The sequence below is a fragment of the Rattus norvegicus genome, chromosome 1 (genome assembly GCF_036323735.1).
Source record: "Rattus norvegicus strain BN/NHsdMcwi chromosome 1, GRCr8, whole genome shotgun sequence".
Classification (NCBI taxonomy): Eukaryota; Metazoa; Chordata; class Mammalia; order Rodentia; family Muridae; genus Rattus; species Rattus norvegicus.
In genome coordinates, this window is record NC_086019.1 from 145112491 (window position 1) to 145133890 (window position 21400).

A 21400-nucleotide genomic window follows, 5' to 3' on the forward strand; every position below is an offset into this window, starting at 1 on the left:
AAACATCTATCATTACACCCACAGATAAGTATGGTTCTTACTCCTAATCTAGGAGACTTCCGTTTGCAACAGACAAAGACCGTATCAGAATACCACAACCAATCAGAATGCAGAGTCGTAGAACCCAGCGATTCATCTACAATACAGCTCCTCAGCCTCAGCTCAGGGAACATGTGGAGGAGCAGGCAGGAAGATTGTAAGGACCAGAGGAGCAGTGAGTTTGCTGCGAGATCGTGACCCGTAGAAATGCCAAAGAAGCTACTGTAACCATGACATTTCACCAACATGGCTGCCTAAACATGATCCAGACAAGGATGACACCATAATACATGCTAACATAAACAGGGAATGAATGCTCACAAGGCCTCAGCCCTACACAAAGAGCTACAGGCAACTAAGGCATGCTGAGCAGGAGAAGTAAGTCTTCCCCAGGAAAGAGCACTCAAATGGTTATCCAGGACAGAGTGGTCAGCCCTGAAAACACATACATACAACCATCATCACACAGACTGAATGTGTTGTATTTACATATCGAGGAATATATAAACATGCACAGAATATTGTTATTGCAACAACAACCAAAAGGAAGCCATGAATTTCGAAGAGAACAAGGGAGGAGACATGGAGGGAGTTGAGTGGGGGAAGGGAGGGGTGAAGGATGTAATTGTAATCTCAAAAAAAAATTAAATTATTTTAAAACAGAAGAAAGGATGCCAGGACATGTTTTACCTTTAATTCCGGAAATGAACCTTGTAGATGAGGAACTGGGGCTTGGTATTTACCAGGACAGTTGATTGACTGTTAGTGGCTAGGACTGCCGTGGCTACACCACTTACCGCCAACCCTGTGGGAAAGGGTCTGCCTTTGTACTTTAAACTCCGAATCAGACTGAAAGTGTGGAAATGTCGCTGCGCTGGAAACGGTACCACTGGTAATTGGTAACGGTGTGTTTTGCTCTTGGTTGCAAAATGAAGATTCGTAGCTAATGATTTTGAGTTACATCTTTACCTAATTTGGCATCATGGCTTGGTAAGAAGGTGTTCGTGGCTCTGTAAGTTTTCATATTTGAGATTTGTGAAAGATGCCGAGGTGAAGAAGAAAGTTGAACCTCAGGTTGGCCCCAGAGTTCGTGGTGATGGTTCTCTCTTCGTTAGTGGGCAATGGGCCATGTATCTGATGAAGGGAGAGATGCTAGGGGTTTGGGGCACAAGTACTCTTTAGAGGAAGAGGCCTTAAAAATGGAGCACGTCTGCATTCAAACAGAAGCTGTGTGGAGAGTGCTTTTCTGAAATGTGCATGGTCGTTTTGGTTCTACAGGACCTCACGGCTGTGTCTTCAGTACGAGAGGATATCTGCTCTAATGTGGAGTGAGAATGTTTCACTGCTTCCCTTAGCGTTCAGAGGAAAAGTGTTTTTTAAGATGAATATTTAAAATATGCCTTATGCTTACTGCTCTCTCACAGGAGCTGGGTTTGCTCACCAGCACCCACAGGGCTGCACACGACCACCTGTAGTTTCAATTCCAGGAGACTCCACACCCTTTTCTGCTCCCAATTTTCCCACGCATACATGGTGCACACATGCAGACTCACACAGAGACACATACTTTTAAAATTTTTTAAAAATATGCCTTTAAGAAAATGTCCTGCTCTATTGCTTAGGCTGGCCTAAAACCTCACTGCCTAGTCCAGGCCCGACTAAGTTGGCCTTAGATTTGGGGCAGTCCTCTAAGAGATGGCATGCATGAGCCACCATGCCTGGCTAAACTCTGCCTTTAACAAAATATTATAAATGTGCTTATTGCCTTCTCATGCACACAGATGTATAAAATATAAGTAAGTGATGTTAATATTTATAGTTCAGAAAGGTGTCAACATCATAAAATATGGCTTAATACCACAGATGAGAAATAAGGACTTTTTTTATTTACTATGTATATGAGTATATTTCCATGAGTTAATGTGCACACAGGTACACTGGATTTCCTAAAACTGGAGGCTGTGAACCACTTGATTAGGTGCTGGAAACTGAATCCATACTCTTTGCAGGAGCAGTAAGCATTCTTAACTGCTGAGCCACCTCTCAGCCTAAAGAGATATCTTTTTAAAAAGAGAATATATGTTAGCAAATGCTTGCAGGTACCTATTATTTATATTTAAATTTATCTATTTTTATTTTATGACGAAGTTACCCTTCTAAAGGATTCAGAGAGATATTTATCTTTTATAACATGTATAATAAATATTTTGCCTCAAGGCTAGTAGTTCACTAAGTTTTATTGAAGATGTATACTACACAACACATAATATATTTGCACACACACTCGTGTATTATATATAAACAGGCAAACCTTTTAGCATTCCTGAAACTGTAATGATATACCTTCAACTGATGTGTTTGCATTATGAGAACATTAATGGACAGTGTTATATATCTTGATATAACTGCACCTTACAAGTCATCCATGACTTGATGAAATATGGCCCCGAGACAAGGTCTGTGACACAGTAACTAGAAAATCTGATAGTACAATAAATGGTGAGCTGGGCAGGGCCATGACTTGACCTCAAGTCCTGTTTCTGCTGTTCTCGGCAGGAGGTTTTGGACACTTCCAAACCTTGGCTCCCTGAGTGTCTGCTGCTGGGGTAGTGATGCGTGAGACTCATGGGACTAGGGCTCATAGTCCTTGGTCTGTGCGTGGTATTTAGTATTTTAGACACTTAGAAAAAAGTTACAGAAGCTGACGATTATTTCGGCTAATTGTTTCTCTATGAGATCAGGCATTTAAAAAGAAAATTGACTGATTCACTTTTGAAATGTATTTTTCTTGGGCTTATTTCTAGTGTGCCTGTATATTCATGGGGGAGAGAGAGACCTTGTACCACAGTACACATATGGAGGTCAGAGGACAACTTGCAGGAGTCAGTTCTCACCTTCTACTAGGTGGGTCCTAGGAATGGAACACGGGTTATCTTGATTTTTTTTTTTTTTGAATAGGGTCTCTTGCAGCCTTGACCTTCCCACCCATCCCTCTCCACCTCCTCAGTACTTTGACTCACCACATTGGGTTGATTGTTTAAATGGACAGTTTCCATTCTATCAACAGTGTGAGAATTCAGTTTGGCTCCTAACTTTTACATTTATGTGCCTCCCTCATTAAATTCAATCTTTTGGAACTCTACCCTAAATTCTGTGGAAAGGGGAATATAATATGTTGGTTTCCCCAGTGACTTTGCCCTTCACTGTTAATCAATACAAGAAGCTGATCAGGACAAGACCATTTATAGTAATGTAATTCTTTATACCGTTGTTACCACACACATCATTGTTACTTTTTAAAAAGATTTATTTATTTATTTATTTATTTATTTATTATAAATACACTATCACTATCAACAGACACACCAGAAGAGGGCATCAGATCTCATTACAGATGGTTGTGAGCCACCATGTGGTTGCTGGGATTTAAACTCAGGACCTCTGGAAGAGCAGTCAGTGCTCTTAACTGCTGAGCCGCCTCTCCAGCCCCCTCATTGTTACCTTTATGATGAACTATTGAACCAGGGATTTTTTTTTTTTTTTCGGAGCTGGGGACCGAACCCAGGGCCTTGCGCTCGCTAGGCAAGCGCTCTATCGCTGAGCTAAATCCCCAACTCCGAACCAGGGATTTTTTTAAGAGAGTCCACGTGGCTGAGGGTGACCTTGAACCCATCATCCCACTCCACCGCCCTAGGGCTGGCCGGGCATCATCACTGTGCTCTTAATCACTCTGCTTAAACTACTGTTTCTCTTGGATTAAACGAAACTGAAAGTCCTCTTCAGTGCCAACTTCACCAACTTGGAGGCCTGAAGAAAGTGGAATCTTTGTTGTCTCCCACTCAGGTTTGTCTTCCATCGTCTACTCAGCTCAGACAGCTCTCTTACTACTCCACACCAAGACCTGCACCCCCGCATCAGCACTGGCCGATTTTTGTTACATTGATGTTTCTAAACCTTGGACTGGGTAGTTTAGAACATAGTTCCGCTGTTCGCTCCACAAGTGTGTACTGAGTGCTTACTTTATGAGAAGCACAGTGCTGTACACTACTAAGATGTACAAACAAGTTAAAGGTATAAAAACCATAGCCTACAGGCAGAAAGCGGCACTAACACAAAGTTCAGAAAGTATCATGGAACCCAGAGGCATTCTCTGTAAAGTCTTAGCGAATGGATGCAACTTCAGTGTCTACATCTGGAGCTGGGGTGTGTGTGTGTGTGTGTGTGTGTGTGTGTGTGTGTGTGTGTGTGTGTGTGTGTAGGGGAGTGGTAATTTTCCAAGCACAAGGGGACACTGCTATAAAAACATAATGAGTAATTCACGAACTACTGTATTTGGTCTGGTTTACTGTGAACGAGGGAATGAAGAGGAACATCAGAAAGTAGAATTTTGAATCCAAATTAAGATCTTTGTTGAATACCTTGCATCCCAGTTGTGCTTGAAAATGACTGTATCTAGGGCAGTTGTGTGCAGATATGCTGGTGGGATGCTGTTCAGGGAGTGTGGTGGGAACTTGGATGAGGTGGAGGCAATGGGTAGGGAGTGGATGGATGCCGGAGTTACAAGGACCAAACAACAGAATGTGACGTTTGACCCGGACATGGAAAGAAAAGGTATCCAATTTGGACACTAAACTTTCCAGGCCGATTGTATTCCCAAGAAGAGGGCACGGTCCGGGAAGCAATCTGAGAAAAGGGTCAAGTTACACCTAGGACAGTCAGCGCTTCCACACTTGCAAACACCCGCGAGGAAACAGCCGAGACTTTGGGAGGGAGCGGAATACGGATAGTGGAGGAGTGGATGCATTTCTGCAAAGGCATAGACCGCGCGGCCCGCAGGAGCCTTACTGCCGAGGCTTGCTAAGAACCGGATGGGCATCGCCCAAGCAGTGCAGTCGCATCTGCTCCTCACCGCGCCGCCCGGGCTCCCGCTTCTGGGTCTCCATTGACAAGCCGCCTCTCCTGCTAGTCCTATTCTCAGTGCATCAGGCACTGCCAGTTCGAGGGGTTTTACCCGTCTTTTTTCGTAGGCTGGCTGCGAAAAGACTTCACTGACCACCTTCACCAAGTCGCTCGACCCTAGGAAGCTTCCCCGGGGCCGCGCCAAAGTTCGAATGCGAGGGGGCGTGGCAGGAGGAAGAAAAACGCGACGAATTCTAGATATCGCGAGGCTTTACAGGCGACTCAGGGCTTAAGCGCTCCGGAAGCGGAAGTCGAATAGTTGAGGGATTCCTGAGCGTTTGGTTACCCTGGAGAGCCGTGTGGAGTGCTGCAGTGTGGACGCCCGAGGTCTCTCCAGTACGTCCCGCTGAAGGGTGAGCACAACCCTTGGCGTATGACTGCCCCTCCGGGGCGGCGGAGGGAATGGAGGGGTGGAGCTGGGGAAGGTCGGAGGTCGCTGCTCCTCGGAGCCTCTTTCCCCTCAGGTCGGCTCTTTAAGGCGCTTTTGGATGGAGCCGCTTTGTCGAAGCCGTTGTAAGCAACGAGTCAAATGTGCTGGGAAAACGCAGTTTTCAGTCAGTTATCCTCGTCTGTTCTCTGGGCTCACCTCTGACCCCAGCCAAAGCTCTGTGTGGTTTTATTTGTGGTGAAGAGATAAGTGGGGTTCAAATACAATGGAAGGTATGGGGCCACAACGACAAAGAATGCGTTCTGAAGTTACTGGTGCTTGAACTAGCTTGTTGGTTTTGACGATCCAGACGATGAGTCTCGTCGCCTCTTGTAGTTCTTCAGTGGAAAAGCGAATTTCCTCTTTGGGCTGCTAGGGCTGAGATTCCTGAGTCTTTAATCCTGCCCTCTCTAACCGAGGCGAGTTTCTACTCAGTCCCTCTGCCCATGTCTTTTTCAAAAAATAATCTATTTGCGGTTAGTGTGTGCTGGTGCCGGTAGAAGCCAGAAGAGGGCGTCGGACCCCCTGGAGCTACAGTTACAGGCAGTTGTGAGCTGCTCAGTGTGGGTGCTGGGATCTCATCTGTGGTACTCGGGAAGAATAGTGAGTGCTCTACTACTGAGCTATCTCTCCAACTCCTCCCCCATCTTTTGAGGTTTCCTTCAAGACCCTCCCCTAGCCGTATTTTCATAATATTATTTATTCTATTATTTCTTTTATATAATTATATTTTATATATTATGTAATTGTTATGCTTTATATTATGTAGTTGTTATGCTTTATGTAATTATTATATATTTACTATATATTTTTAAATCATAACATTTTTCCTTTTCCTCCCTTCAGACCTTCTCCTTTTATCCCCCCTAGATCTCCTTCAAATTCACAGTCTCTTTAGTTGCTATATATATGTACATACGGCCTGCTCAGTTCATATATTGTTACTTATATGTGTGTTTTCAGGACTTCATATATGGTATTGGATAACCAGTGGGTGTGCTCTTCCCTCAAGAAGACTATTTCTCTTGCTCTTAGCATTCCTTAGCTGCCTGTAGTTTTTTGTTGAGGCCCCTCGAGTTTTCCCTCTTCCACATTAGCTTGTCTTTGGTAATGTTGTCCCTAGCCCATTTTTAATCTACCTAGACATTAAACAGTGTAGTTGTCTCAGATCCTTGGGTTAAGTCAAGCTTGCGTTACGGTTTTCTCTCGATTCCATTCTCGTGAATAAGTATGAAGATACCTATGTGGTAGGGTATGGGGAAAATAGAGTCGTGCATTCTCCTTACCCTGTGAGTTTACCATCTGTCTTAGTTGGGAATGGGGCATCCTTCTAGTGCCTTCTGTGGTTAGTATGGAATCAAGGACACTTTTAATTAGTTGGGAGTTTTCATTGTTTTGTTTTGAGGCAGTGTCTCTCTACATAGCTCTGTAGATCAGCCTAACCTCAAACTCATAGAGATCCGCCTGACTCTGCCTCCGCCTCCCAAGTGCTGGGATTAAAGGCATGTATCATTACACGCCACCTAGTTGGATTTATTCTAAACTCATTTGTCTTTTGGTATTTAATTTTAGTTTGCCAATACCAGGCACAAGTAGGTATAGTAAATAAGGCAGAATCTAAGAGTTAGCCTGAAAGGTAAAAATGTCCAGGTACTGTCTCTTGTATTTAATGAACAATTCTAGTTTAATTTGTCAGAATGAGGATAGTACTGTTATAAGTGCTTACATATTTTGAGGAAAGACAAAGCAATGAAGAAGCTATCCTCCAGTTAATCAACTCATCAAAAGCTTTATTAATATAAAGTGTAATTAGTACAAGGAAAAATGACTTGCTATTGGGGAAAGATGTGGTTTTAAGCTTTTAGCAAGATGTTACATGTGCTTCAAATCATAAAATAGGTTTGGGTCCTTTCTCTTTGCCAAGGCTGGTTTTGTACTTCTAGGCTCAGTTGATCCTCCTGCCTCAACCCCAGGAATGCTAGGTCTGCAGCATGGGCCATTTTCCCTACCAGGTTTAGAAGCTTTGAGGCACTCAGCAGAAACAGGAAGATTGACTTAGGAAAGCTGGGGGATGGGGAAGCTCAGCAGTGCTTGGTGACAGGGGACTGGAAGTGAGAGCTACTTACTTAATTAATTCAGCAGTTTCAAGTCTCAGATGAAGATTAAAAGTGAACTCTGTACTCTGGTTTCCTGAGGATTAGATGTGCAAGTTAAGCAAAATCTTTTCCTTTAGGTAGAAGGTTAAATAAATTTTATTTTCTAATGTATCCATATATTATATAGAAAAATCAGCTGTTAGGAGATTCATATTTTTGATTTTTTATTACATTCATTTGTGTGTGGGTCTGTATGTCATAGTACACATGTGAAGGTCGGAGCACAACTTGTTGGAATCTGTTCTGTTTCTGCCATATGGGACCTGAGGTTTGAACCTTGCCAGCCCAGATTATACTTTTTATACCTATTAGACAGTATCTCACTTATTGCTAGATGTTTTTCACTTCTCACAGGATCTGGAATAATAACGCATTGCATTAGATTATAAAATAGTTACCCATAACTTTTAACAGCCATGCATCTAAATGCCTGTTTTCACATATGTTGCATGGATTGGCTTCAGACTCCTGGGTTCAAGTAATGTCAGTATCTGAAGTAGCTGACTGAGACTACAGGTACACATTTAGGAAGTTATACCCAGCTTCCCCTTTTTCTTTATTCACCTTTGTTTGTGGGGGAGGCTGTGTTGTTGTTGTTGTTGTTTTGAGACATGGTTTCTCTGTATAGCCCTGGCTGTCCTAGAATTTACTCTATAGACCAGGCTGGCTTTGAACTCTGAGATCCACCTGTCTTTGCCTCTGGAATGTTGGGATTAAAGACATGTGCCTGGCAAAAGACAGGGTCTTCCTTTGTAACCTAAGTTGGTCTCAAACTCAAAACTCTTATGTTTCATCCTCCTGAGTGCTGTGATTATAGCTACTGATACAGTTACACAAGATTCTTAAGAATTTCAATTTCTCCGTTAATTCTCAGTCATGCAGTTCTGCTTTATTTCCTATAAACTATAAAACAATTGCCTGTTATCTGAATCCACTGCTCTTTTTGGCTCTTTATGCTATAATCTGGCTTGCCAATATTAGCTACTCTTTAGTTTCTTATCTTGTATGGTAGTCTTTTCTTGTTGGTTTCTGGGTGTACCAAGAACATTGTTCATGTTCCTCTTCATCTCTTACTCTCAGTTAACTGAATTGACACTCTGATGTGTGGGCCATAGCGCTCTTTAAATTCATTGTACCCTTATCTTTTTAGTAGTTCTTGTGGCACTATAATGTGTATAATCACTTGCAGGAAGCCTGAGAATTATCCTTCCATTTTCTTTTTTTGAAGATTCATATATTTATTTATATGAGCACACTGTAGCTGTCTTCAGACACACCAGGAGAGGGCATCAGATCCCATTACAGATGGCTGTGAGCCACCATGTGGTTGCTGGGAATTGAACTCAGGACCTCTGGAAGAACAGTCAGTGCTCTTAACTGCTGAGCCATTTTTGTTTATGGGATCTCACTAAATAGCCCTTTGCTGGCCTGAAATTAACTGCAGACCAGGTTGGCCTGCCGTTCCTCCTGCCTCTGCTTCCTGTTTACAGGTACAACAGGTTGGATCTTCCCTTCTTAAGTCACCCATAATTCCCATTGCCTATTAGAAGATACAAATTTATTAGCATTGGATACGCTTTTCACAATTTGTCCTTGGATTGCCTCTCTAGTTTTATTTCTTGATGTCTTCTGCTTCTCCCTCTATGTTTACATCTTATCTGTCTCCTTATGCTTTTTGTTATGTGTGTATGCATGTGGCGGTGGGTGCGTGTGGAAGGATTACTCTTCGGGAGCTTGATTCTTACCTTGATTTTTGCACTGGGTCCTCTCCCTGCGGCCTGGTGCTTGCCGTTTAGCTAGACTGGCTGGCCAGCACACTTCAAGGGTCTGCCTCTGTCTACTTCCCCAGCCCTGGTGTTATAAATCTGTACCACAGGGCCTGAGTTTTCATACAGGTCTGGAGAGCAAACTAAGGTGCACAGTCTTACAGGACAGGCATGGTACCAGGTAAGCTATTCTCTCCAGCCCTCATATATGTCCCGTCTAGAGCGCTGACTCTGGGAAGTGTGGCCATGACAGTTGTTGTTCATCTTAGTATCTCAGGCTCCAGCAGCATGGTGTGGTCAAGAACTGTTGAACCAAATGTCTACAGTATTAAGTTTAAAAATACATAGCAACTTTGTTCATACTCTATGTAAAATTGTTCACTTCTTGATTTTTTTCATCAGTTGACAAATCAGTGTTTTTTTTTTTAATTCTTACAGATCTTAAAAATTGTACAGAATTTTAAGATGAGTGATACTTCTGAAGCGATTCCAATTTTTGAAGAGATGTTTGCAAACAGATTCACACAGGATGACAAAGAATACCAGGAATACTTGAAACGCCCTCCTGAATCCCCTCCAATTGTTGAGGAATGGAATAGCAGAGCTGGTGGGAACCAAAGAAACAGAGGCAACTGGTATGTATTATTTCTGCAGGATAAATGCAGAGGGTGACCTGGGAGAAGAGAGCTTTAATACGGCTGCTCTCAAAGCCAGAGAGAGTAGCAACCAGAACATAGTAAGCACATAAATACTTTTATGTGTCTTCTTAAAGCCAGGTACAGTGATGCAAACTTTCAGTACTTGGGAGGCTGAGGTAGTAGGATTATGAGTTCTAGGCCAGCCTGGGCCAAACAGTGAGACCCTGTCTCAAACTAACATTTTCTTTACAAATACACTTTATAAAACTGGAGTTTTGAGCTTGATTTCATAAAGAAGGCATTGTTTTGATTACTTTAGAAACTTTAGGAAATGAGGTAGAAAATGGAGTAATTCAAAGCAATAAATAAATGACCCTGATGTCATGCATTCAAAGGTGTCAGTTTGATCACAGTTGGGCTTATTAACTTGCCTCTGTCCTGTAAAAGGTGTCCAGTGTGATGTTAGAAAAATCACTAAAATCTTAGGAAAACCTGACTAGAATCTTAGGAAAGTCTGTGTCTGTGCTGTGCCCAGAGAAAGTTTTTTCACCCTCAGTTACTGTGTATTTTACATCAAGAACTCAATTGCAGTAGGATTGATTTCTTGTTTTTATTTTTTAACCGGAAGTTAATAGTTTTGTTTTCTTTTGGTAGGCTGCAAGATAACAGACAATTTAGAGGTAGGGATAACAGACGAGGATGGCCAAGTGACAATCGGTCAAATCAGTGGCATGGACGGTCATGGGGTAACAACAACTACCCACAGCAGAGACCAGAGCCCTACTATCAACCAAATTGCCCACAGTATGGCCACAACCAGCGGCCTCCATATGGTTACTACTGACAGATGTTGGCAGCTTTTAACAAAGACCTTTTATTTTGACAACCTGCTAAGTGCTTGTGTGTCTTCTGTTGGTCATAGCTTTTCATTCTATTTTAAAGAATGGGTTATTAATTGTTTAAACTTGAGACTTGAAAAAATTAATCTTATTAGAAATGTGATAATTGATGGGAATAAACTTACCAAGTGTGGATTATATTATTTGACTTTATCTTACATACTGTTTTGTTTTATGATTTAATAGTGTTTTGAGTTTGGTCTGTTTTCCTTATTTGGACTGTAGGAATTCTGTCTGTATCACAGAAATAAATTTTTTTAATTAAAGTGTTGGCTTTATTTGTGAAAGAATAGCATGCTCACATGTGCTCCTTCTGAAGCGTTACAGAGACTAGGACTGTCGCTCTGTGAAGACACCCACGACTACTTACAGTGGGTTGTACCTAGTGTCGGCAGTTGAGAGGTAGAGCAATTACGTTGCTTCTGGGTTTGTATGTGGTCGTGGTATCTTGTGGTTTATAAGCATGAGTCGGCTCTAGCACTGATTTATTCGGTCCCTTTGTGGAAGGACTTGTTTTCAGCACAACCTCCTGAGGCAGTGGTGGGTGGGATGGTGGCACTCAACACTTTGTTCATCCCAAGGTCTTTGTAAACTTACAGCAGGGAAGAAACCGACGTGCGCTGTGCCACACTAGTCACATAAACACTTGCATTCTGACTGTTGATTCTGTAATATTTTGTGAGCTTATTTTCATTTTCGAATGCTTACCTTTGACGCTTCCTCTTACAGCAACAGCAAGGCTGTCACCTGCTTCAGAACAATCATTCTTGAGATATTTTAGTGACAAATAGATTTATTTAAAAAAATTTTTTTAAATACTTATTCAGTATATTATATGTGTACTATTCACTTGGGTGGATGAATAAATTGCATAAAAAACTTTATCCTTGGGGTTGGGGATTTAGCTCAGTGGTAGAGCGCTTGCCTAGGAAGCGCAAGGTCCTGGGTTCGGTCCCCAGCTCCGAAAAAAAAAAAAAAAAAAAAAACCAAAAAAAAAAACAAAACTTTATCCTTAAGTTTTTAAGCCCATTTATTTATGTGGTAATGACCTAATTGGTGAAGAAGAGTTAACTTCCTGGGCTGGAGAGATGGCTCAGTGGTTAAGAATACTGACTGCTCTTCCAGAGGTCCTGAGTTCAATTCCCAGCAACCACATGGTGACTCAACCATCTCTAATGAGATCTGATGCCCTCTTCTGGTGTGCCTGAAGACAGCTACAGTATACTCATATACATTAAATAAATCTTTAAAAAATAAAAACAAAAGAGTTAACTTCCTAAGTTTTCCATTTCTCTTAGTTCCTTGAGATGGACTCCCCCAGGTTCTCTGTAGTCTGATCGTATCAAGTCCCTTTCCTTAAAGAGCCATTCCTCAGATAACTGTTGTATTTGAAAGGTTCTAATACATCAGGCATTCACAGTGAGGTAATAAGATTTTAACAAGGCAAGGCTTTTCCATGACCCTTCTCATAGCAGTAGCAGTGGGCCACTGCGGCTACATAAAGGTAATTCTCGGGGGGGGGGGGGGGGCTGGGGATTTAGCTCAGTGGTAGAGCGCTTGCCTAGGAAGCGCAAGGCCCTGGGTTGAGACTGAAATGGACCAGTAAATCCTCAGGTCATAAGTATAGCACAAGCATTTGTTGGGAGGGAGTATTGGTAAATTGTCAAGCAGTAGTGTAAGGTTAGAGTAACAAGATGGGCCAGGCGTGAACAAGGCAAGAGAGTTCGAGAGTTCTAGGCCAGTCTGGGCTGCATAGTAAGTTCTCTCTAACATACAGACAAGATTAGGAAAGGCAAGAAATGATAATGGAGACTTCCCACCATTTCCTTATGTATGTTCAAATTAAATTTCAAAGGGAGAACAAAATATGTTTAGGAAGAAGGCACTTAAGGTTTGGAAGGAATTTATATAAAAGCTGAGCTAAAATTAATGGCACACACTTTGGAAATTGCATTCACTTTAAAATGTGTTGATTATCGAACACATCAGATTAAATCCTTTTGAGAACAGCTTGCTGGGGAAGAATTTGCTGGCTGGCATGTGTTTTGCAGCGCTAGAAAGATTTGGGGTAGCTAGCTTATAAAATAACCTTGTGTCTTTGCTTTGAGAGGAGGTTTTGGGTTCTTGGAACCATTTAGAAAAGACTTCTGGCATTCTTCAGATGTTTAACAGAGAAGGATACAATTTGCCTCTTGTGCTTTATATACCTCAAGGAGAAACTACAGGACCTTATGGTAAAATTAAGAGTAAAGAAATGTCAGTTTTCTTTTTGATCATTTAAGAGTGGGATTTCTCTGTTACTTAGGTTGGCCCAAATCCCTTAGGGTCAAGCAGCCCTTAGACTCCCGAGTAGTGGGAGATTGCAGGTGTATGCCACCCTGCCCAACCAGAATGTCGTCGTCGTCGTCGTCGTCGTCGTCATCATCATCATCATCATCATCTTACTTATTCATTTTACATTCCCCTCACTGCCTGCCTCCCAATCATCCCTTCCCATAATCTTCCCCCCATTCCCCTTCCTCTTCTCTGAGTGGGTGAGTTGCATGACCCCTCCCCCACTCTGGCACATCAAGTCTCTGTGAGGCTAGGCACATCCTCTCCCACTCAGGTCAGACAAGGCAGCCCAGCTAGAAGAACATATCCCACAGACAGGAAAACAGCTTCTGGGTTAGCCCCTGTTCCAGTTGTTCAGGGCCCACATGAAGACTAAGCCGCACGTGTGCCGCATGTGAACGGGGAGGCCTAGGTCCAACCCATGCGTGCTCTTTGGTTTATGGTTCAGTCTCTGAGAGCCCCGAAGGTTCAGGTTAGTTGACTCTTGGTCTTCCTGTGGAATTCCTATCTCCACCAGGGCCCACAATCCTTCCTCCTATTCTTCCATGAGAGTCCCCAAGCTCCATCCACTGTTTGGCTGTGGGTGTCTGCATCTGTCTGAGTCAGCTGCTGGGTGGATCCTCTCAGGACAGCCACCATAGTTTTAAGAGGGCTAAAGTAGAAGACTTCATTCTGAAGGTTACTGATGGCACTCATTTTGAATTCTCATAAAAGTACTTGTCTTCGAAGAGACACCATATATTGCTGTGAAGAGACACCATGACCACAGAAGCTCTTATTAATGAAAATATTTAACTGGGACTGGCTTACAGTTCAAAGGTTAGTGCATTATTGTCATGGCAGGAAGTGTGGTGGCAGACAGGCAGACATGGTACTGGAGAGGTAGCTAAGAGATCTACATCTGGAACACTGGCAGCAGGAAGAGACGGAGACACGCTTCCTCCAACAAGGAATACTGCCACACCCACTCCAACAAGGCCACTCCCTATGAGTCTCTGGGAGCTGCTTTCTTTCAAACCATCACTGTACTGTACTTTGCTCATAACATTTTTATGCCTTAGTGTTTTTTACCTTTTTATTCCACTTGACTTTTAAATGTTGTGTTCATTGGTAGTCAGTATACATGAGGAAATTTACAAGGGTGACAGGCACTTGAGGCTCACGATCTCTGGCTGCCGTCATGGTTGACCTTATTCTTTGGGGCTCCTGGCAAGGCAGTAATCTGTGGAAAGAGCATGTAGCAGAAGCTTCACCTCATGGTTTGAACATGAGAGAGAGATAAGGGAAGGGCCAGGGTCTGGTTAGCCCCTTTCAAGAACTTCCTACTTCGCCCTATGTCTAACCTTCCAAGGACCCCACAGGCCAGGACAAAGCTTTTCACACAGGGGCCTTAGGAGCCAAACAAAGATTTGGCTGTGGGAATCTATCCCTGAGCTGTAGGGTCGATACTGGGGATAGGAAATAAGCTAGGTGACTCTACTTATCCGTATCTCAGTCCTGCCTTCTCAGATGGTTTATTCTGAGAGTTTCACAGGCTAACCTTGAGAGATGAACTTTCAATTAGCACCACTGGCTACAGTAAAAGAAAATTAACATTGTCAATATTTAATACTTATGGATTAAAATAGAGCTATACATGACGTTTTGTAATACCTAATCAAAAATTTCCCAGGTTCTGCTATATTATTAAAGAACAAATTAAAAACTAGATCTAATTAGTAGACTGGACCCCAAGGGAACCTTGAGAGCAAATACTTCCTCCTTTCTAGGAATCTGGTTGATGCAGCTTTTGAGGAAACTAAGGTGAGTAGAACTTCCCTGAAAGTGTGGCCCTGGGCCAGGAGAGCTACATGATGCCCATCAGCAGAGCTGCACTGGGAGGTTATGCAGGGTGAGGAGGGGGTGGCTTTTCAGCTGCTTGAACAGTGAGTGAGATGATGGAAATGCTAATTACCCAGATTTAGTTGCTATACTGTACACATATGAAATTATACCATATTCCATGAAAAGGTACAGATCCTATACCAGTCACAAAGTAACCAAGTCTACAGCCCGGGACTAGGCACATAATGGTGCCTGGCCAATAGCAGCCTCATACTCCTGAATCTGAAGAGGGCCTCTCTGGGTTAGGTTAAGAGGTTCAGCTCACAATCTCCATGAGTTTATGTGCATACCAACCCTGCTGTTTCTGGAAAACACTGATTCCTTGGAATCACCTACCACCGTTGCCTCCTCTCTCACATAGATCCCTGAGCCTCCGAGGGGGTTGATGAAGGCACCCCACTTGGGGCGGAGTGTTCCCAAGTCCTTCACTCTGCCATGTGCAGTTGTGGGTCCTTGGTTAATTCCTATCTACTGCAAAAAGAAGCTTCTGCCAGGGTGAATGGCTGCTCTGCGGGCATAGCATGCAAAGGCCTTGCACAGCTTCAACCCGGACAAAAGCCCTGCCCTGAACACAGGAAGTGGGCACGAAGTCCACCCAAGAAGCTGCATGACATTGGCACCTACATACAGTTGATACCTGCATGAAAAGAATCAGTTTTCTCCAATGGAGTGTCCCCGGGCAGGTGTGCCAACCACTCTCAAGGGCAGCCCTCATGCCCAGGAGTAGTTGGCTAACACAAGACTCCATCTTTTAATGCATTTTTGGTTTTGGCATTTTTTTTTGTCTTACTGATTTTCCGGGGGTTGGGGATTTAGCTCAGTGGTAGAGCGCTTGCCTAGCAACCGCAAGGCCCTGGGTTCGGTCCCCAGCTCAAAAAAAAAAAAAAAAAAAAATCATACTGATTTTCCTTTCTTTAAATTTCGTTTTGATTTTTACTTTTTGGTTTCTCCTGTGAGGTTACTCTGTATTTTGATTGAGAACATAGACTTGGGTGGGTAGGGAGGTGGGGAGGATCTTGGTGGCATTGGGGAGGGGAAAGAATGTAATTAAGATATGTAAGGGGTTTTTTTGTAAATAAAAATGTAAAAACTAGTTCAGCCCACAGGGCTGGGGAGTGCAGCTTTTGAAGAGTGTCTGCCTAGCGTTCACAAAGTCATGAGTTTAATCAACGGCTCTATAGAAGTGGAAGGTAGAAACCGTGAGCCATATTCAACTCCAGAGTGTATCAGAAGTTGCTGCAGAGACCGCCTCGAAAAATTAAAATTCAGCACACAAATCTCCCTCCAGTGTCTTCACGGGCTGACGGACTAATTTAGATGGTGTTTCACTCTGTCCCTGGGGCACAGAGAACCCTATGTATTAATTACCAGTGAAGTTTTCTCTGTGCTTCAGTGGCCTCTCCTGAGAGCAGTTCTGGGGAGGGTGTGATTATGATCTCATGATTTTTTTCCACTGCCAGTGCCTCTGACTCCCCTGTCTCCAGCCTCTTCTTGTCTGAGTGAGGTAAACAAAGCTGTCCTCATTGCTAAAGCCAGAGGGCTTCGTTGTTCTGCGTTCTTCTCTCTTTTATATTTCACTATGTATACTCCATGACTGAACAGAATGTGAAACAGGAGTGAGCCGTATAAAGATCAGTCATTGTCACCCAAACATGGTATAGTCTTTTATGTTTTACCGTGTTCACAAAGATTTATAGAAATTATATATTCCTTCCGTTCCTGCTAAAGTGAGATATGTATTATATATATTATATATATATAAACATAAAACTCATTTACTTAACAGTACAAGAGATACCGTTCTAGTCAACAACAGATTCAAAACTAATGATTTAATTTTCATAATATAGTATGGATTTGGCATTGATTAAATGTCTATTTTCTTGGTGTATACCTGGAAATTCTCTTTTCATTTTTCACTAAGAGTGCTTCATTGTTTTTGTTCCTGTATCCTTTTGTGCTTTTATTTTGTGTTCTATGGAGAGGACTCTAAAATACCGCCCACAGAAATGACTAAGCAGGGCTCAAAGGGGCTCAGAGAGCTTGAAGTGGCCATCACTGAGCCTGCGTGGGTCTACACTACATGGTGTGGTTGTTTAGCTTGGGGGTTTTGTGGGACTCCTGACAGTGGGAGTGGGGGCGTCTCTGACTCTTTTGCCTGCTCTTGGTACCCTTTCCCTCTGAGTTGCCTCATTAGTCTTCATGTGAGGGTTTGTGCCTAGTCACATCCTGTTAATGCTGTGTTGGTTGATATCTCTCAGAGGCCTGCTTTTTTATGAAGGGAAATGGAGGAGCAGGGAATGGAGGAGAGGGGGAGATGGTGGGAGAGACTGGAAGGAGTGGAGGCTGCTATCAGTATGAGAGAACCGAAAAGGAGAGGAAGAAACATTGTTGGGTTGAAAGGCAACACTTAAAGCACTAGGAATTCACATGCCCTGGACTGCATAAGAAGTAGGAAATAAGCCAAGGGTGGCCACTCATCTCCCTGCTGCCTGACCACAGTGCAGTGTGACCAGCTGCCTAAGGCTCCTGCTGCCACACCCTCCTCATCATAGACGTGCCCTTAAACTGAATCAAAAACCCTATTTAGCTTGCTTTTGTCCAATTGTCACAAAAGTGGCCAACATGCAAAAAGTTAATGTGCTTTTCCCTATGACTTCAAATTTTTAAAAAGTTTTCTAACGTTGACATCAGTGTTGTGTGGGTGGGGGTGAGTACATGTGTCTGTGAGTGAGCACACACCTGCCACAGCACATGCGTGGCATCAGGACCACTCTCGGGAGCTGGTCCTCTCACATGGGTCTTGGTTCTGGGAACCGAACTCGGGTGTCAGGGCTTGCACAGCAAGTGTCTGACCCACTGAACCAGCTGCTTTCAACCTGTGGGTCGAGACTTCTTTGGGGGTCATGTATTAGACATCCTGCATATCAGGTATTTATATTATGATTCGTAATTAGCAAAAATTACAGGTATGCAGTAGCAATGAAAATGATTTTTGGGGTTGCAGGTCACCACAACTCGAGGAACTGGATTAAAGTGTTGCAGCATTAGGAAGGTTGAGAACCACTGCTGTAGACCATCTCTCCCTCCAAACTTCAACTTTTTGTGATTGCTCTCGGTCTCTGTTTTTTTTTTTTTTTTTTTTTTTTTTTTCTTTTCTTTTTTTTTTTCGGAGCTGGGGACTGAACCCAGAGCCTTGCGCTTGCTAAGCAAGCGCTCTACCACTGAGCTAAATCCCCAACCCGGCTTCTCGGTCTCTGTAATCACAGCGTTTACTAAGTTGTCTCATTGTTGGCTGTCACTGCGCCTGTGTCACCTGGGACACTGCACCTCTCTGTAAAGTCCTCTTTTGTTTTTCAAGCATTTCTTGTGTCCTTAAACATCTGTTCCACTTAGAATCCACTTGGGGTCCCAAGCGTCCAGGTGTTGATCTCCTTAGACTTCTGCAGCTGCTGTTTCCTCTGCCCCGGCTTCTCTGACCTGTCCACTTTCAGTCTCTGTATTGGTTTGTTCCCAGCATGGTCTTTAGTTCTCTGGTGTTTTCTTTTTTTCTTTTTATTAAATTATGTATATATGGAGATTCCCTGGCTCTGATCCCAGGCTCTCTAAGATACCTTCCAATAAAGGCATTTGTGGGTTTCTCAGAGGGACAAAATGTTTTCAATAGAAGATCCTACTGTAGGGGCTGGGGATTTAGCTCAGTGGTAGAGCGCTTACCTAGGAAGCGCAAGGCCCTGGGTTCGGTCCCCAGCTCCGAAAAAAAAAAAAAAAAGAAGATCCTACTGTATAGCCCATTGGCTGGTGCGGTCTTCATTTACGTAAGTTGTCATGTTAGGGACCTGGCCAGTTGTCCTGCCCCATGCCATTTTCAGAACCACTGACTAGGTGGGACCTCTGAAAGCTGCCCAGGAGAGAGAAGGGCTCAGAATCCTGGGTCTTCCGTGGCACTCACATGGGACTGCTGCGTGCCTCTCTGGCTCTCGGTCAACACTGTCCTGTGTAAAAGAATCTAAGCTTAAAGCATCTCTGAAAAGACGAGAAGGACCCAAGTGTTTGAGAATGACGGTGCAGAAACGATGCCCTGACACAGCTAAACTGAAGGCCGCCATCAAACTTTGCCGATTTCTGCTGTGCTACTGTGGCGCCATCTCCTGGATGTAAGCCGAAAATCTGAGGTTTTTGGGTTTGTTTTAAATGATTTATTTTAGTTTTATGTGCATTTGTGTTTTGCCTGCCTGTATGTCTGAGGGAAGGGTCTTAGGTCCCCTGGAACTGGATTTAACAGGCAGTTGTGAGCTGACAGTGTAGGTGCTGGAAGTTGAGCCCTGGATTCTGTAGAAGAGCAGGGCAATGCTCTTAATTATTGAGCCATCTCTCCCGCCCCGGACTTTCAGTTCCCAGTCACATCTATTAAAACAACCTGGATTTGGGGTGATGGTAGGGTCTAAATATTTATATTCTGCCTTACAGTTAAGGAACTATTTAACCAAATCCTTAAAAACTTGAGGTAGAATGAGGTAGAGTCCACAGCCTGGAAACATGCCTTCTAAAATTCATGTCTCTAGCTTTCGGGGGCCTTAAACACTACAGAAGTCCCACTTGTGTTTTCTGGTTCTCCATCCTTTAGCCAATGGAAGGGTGTGGAATGCCCCCCCAGAAATTAGAGTTCAAAATCTGCCCTTGCCTCCTGAGCAGAAAGGGCCCATTTTTTTTTTCCTTCTTCAAATTCTGCTAATGTATGGTGTGAGAATTCAAACTATCACATTTGTGCAGGAGGGACAGTCTCTTATGGTGACAGTGAGAAGTGACAGGTACAGCATCACCCTGACACCGGCATTCAGTTATCTCAAACCTCATTTACAACTCTGGCAAGGCCAGGATCCCCAGGATGGCACGGGACAGGAAAAGCAGTGCCCTAGGCCTTTCTGAAGACTGTCAGAATTAGTGGGGTGGACCAGGCTAGAACCGAAGTACCTGGAAAAGGCTAGCGGGGATTGGGTTCTGTGTCCTTGAACTTGACTCTACTTCAGCATCCTTGAGGTGAGATCAGGGTTCAGCTGAAGAGAGCTGCCTAAGCAGCCCTCTGTGGCAGGTCAAGCTTCCCCTCAATGAGGACAGGAAGCTGCTGACTGCTGAGGATGAGGGAGGGACTGTCCATCTTGAACAGCCCCTGGACCAGTTCCCTGACAGTGTCACTATGATGTACCTTTCGTTTTGTTTACTCATTTATATGGAGGTAGACTCTCACTGTTTAATCCAGGCCTGACTGGCACTTGCCACACAGTCTAATCTGGCCTTGAACTTTTGATTCTCCTGCCTCAGTCTCTCTGCAGTGGTATTATAGGTCTGTACCACCTATATGCTTATTGTGAAGCATGTTATTAGGAAATATTATTGTATTCCTTTAAAAAATATTAGGCAAAGTCTCCTTGTAAAAATATGGCCACTTAAGGTCAAATAATGCTGGCCCAGGTGGCAGACATCTATCTGTATCCCATCAGGCACGGGGCTGAGGTAGGCAAACTTGAAATTAGTAGGTGAATGTGAAATTAGTCTGGGCAAAAAGGTGAGGCATCATCTCAAAAAATGAAAAAAGGGCTGGATAGATGGCTCAGTGGTTAAGTGCATGCTCTTCCTGAGGTCCTGAGTTCAATTCCCAGCAGCCACATGGTTGTTGTAAAGGAATCTGATGCCCTTTTCTGGTGTGTCTGAAGATAGCTACAGTGTACTCATATAAAATAAATAAATCTTTTAAAAAAGATTATTGTAGTAAAAATTGCTGGTTCCTATCCAGCCTCTATTCTTGATAATTTTTTATTCTGGTATCCATTTCTCTCTACTAATTTGCTTCAGAGTATGCTGATCCTCTCTCCAGCTCTGGGAGGGACCTTAATTGGCCTACAATGATTAGGATAAATCTTTCAATTTACTGGTTCTGGTACTTATTAATGAGTGGGCTTTTCTTACCAAGAGGGTGGTTTAGAAACTTCATGTGATCTGACTTGGCATGAAGTAGAAGGGAGCTGAACTTCTGGAAAACTAACATCAAAGCTCTTCTGAGCTGCCCTCTTTGTATCAGAGGGTCTCACATGGATGTGAAACCCAGAGCCAGGGCTCTCTGCCTCAGTGAAGTGGGCCTGAGAATAAAGCTGGCATGGCCACAGAAAGAAAGTGGGCCCTCTGTGGCACCACTGAGCTTCTCCTCAGTCCCTTAAGGACACCTCTGGATCTTGTTGTAGGCTTAGAATTTTTTTCAAAACCTGCTTTAATTATGGTTCATTAATGCTTCAACCTCCCT

At 43.3% G+C, this 21400-nt stretch overlaps 1 protein-coding gene across 1 annotated transcript; it reads left to right on the plus strand.

The window, feature by feature from the left end:
- The first annotated feature begins 5261 nt into the window (after positions 1-5261).
- On the plus strand, positions 5262-11150 carry Ramac (RNA guanine-7 methyltransferase activating subunit). Its single transcript, NM_001127451.1, has 3 exons — positions 5262-5351; positions 9786-9982; positions 10640-11150. The coding sequence occupies exons 2-3, from the start codon at positions 9813-9815 to the stop codon at positions 10827-10829; spliced, it is 360 nt and encodes a 119-aa protein (NP_001120923.1). The 5' UTR covers positions 5262-5351; positions 9786-9812; the 3' UTR covers positions 10830-11150.
- The last annotated feature ends 10250 nt before the right edge of the window (positions 11151-21400 follow it).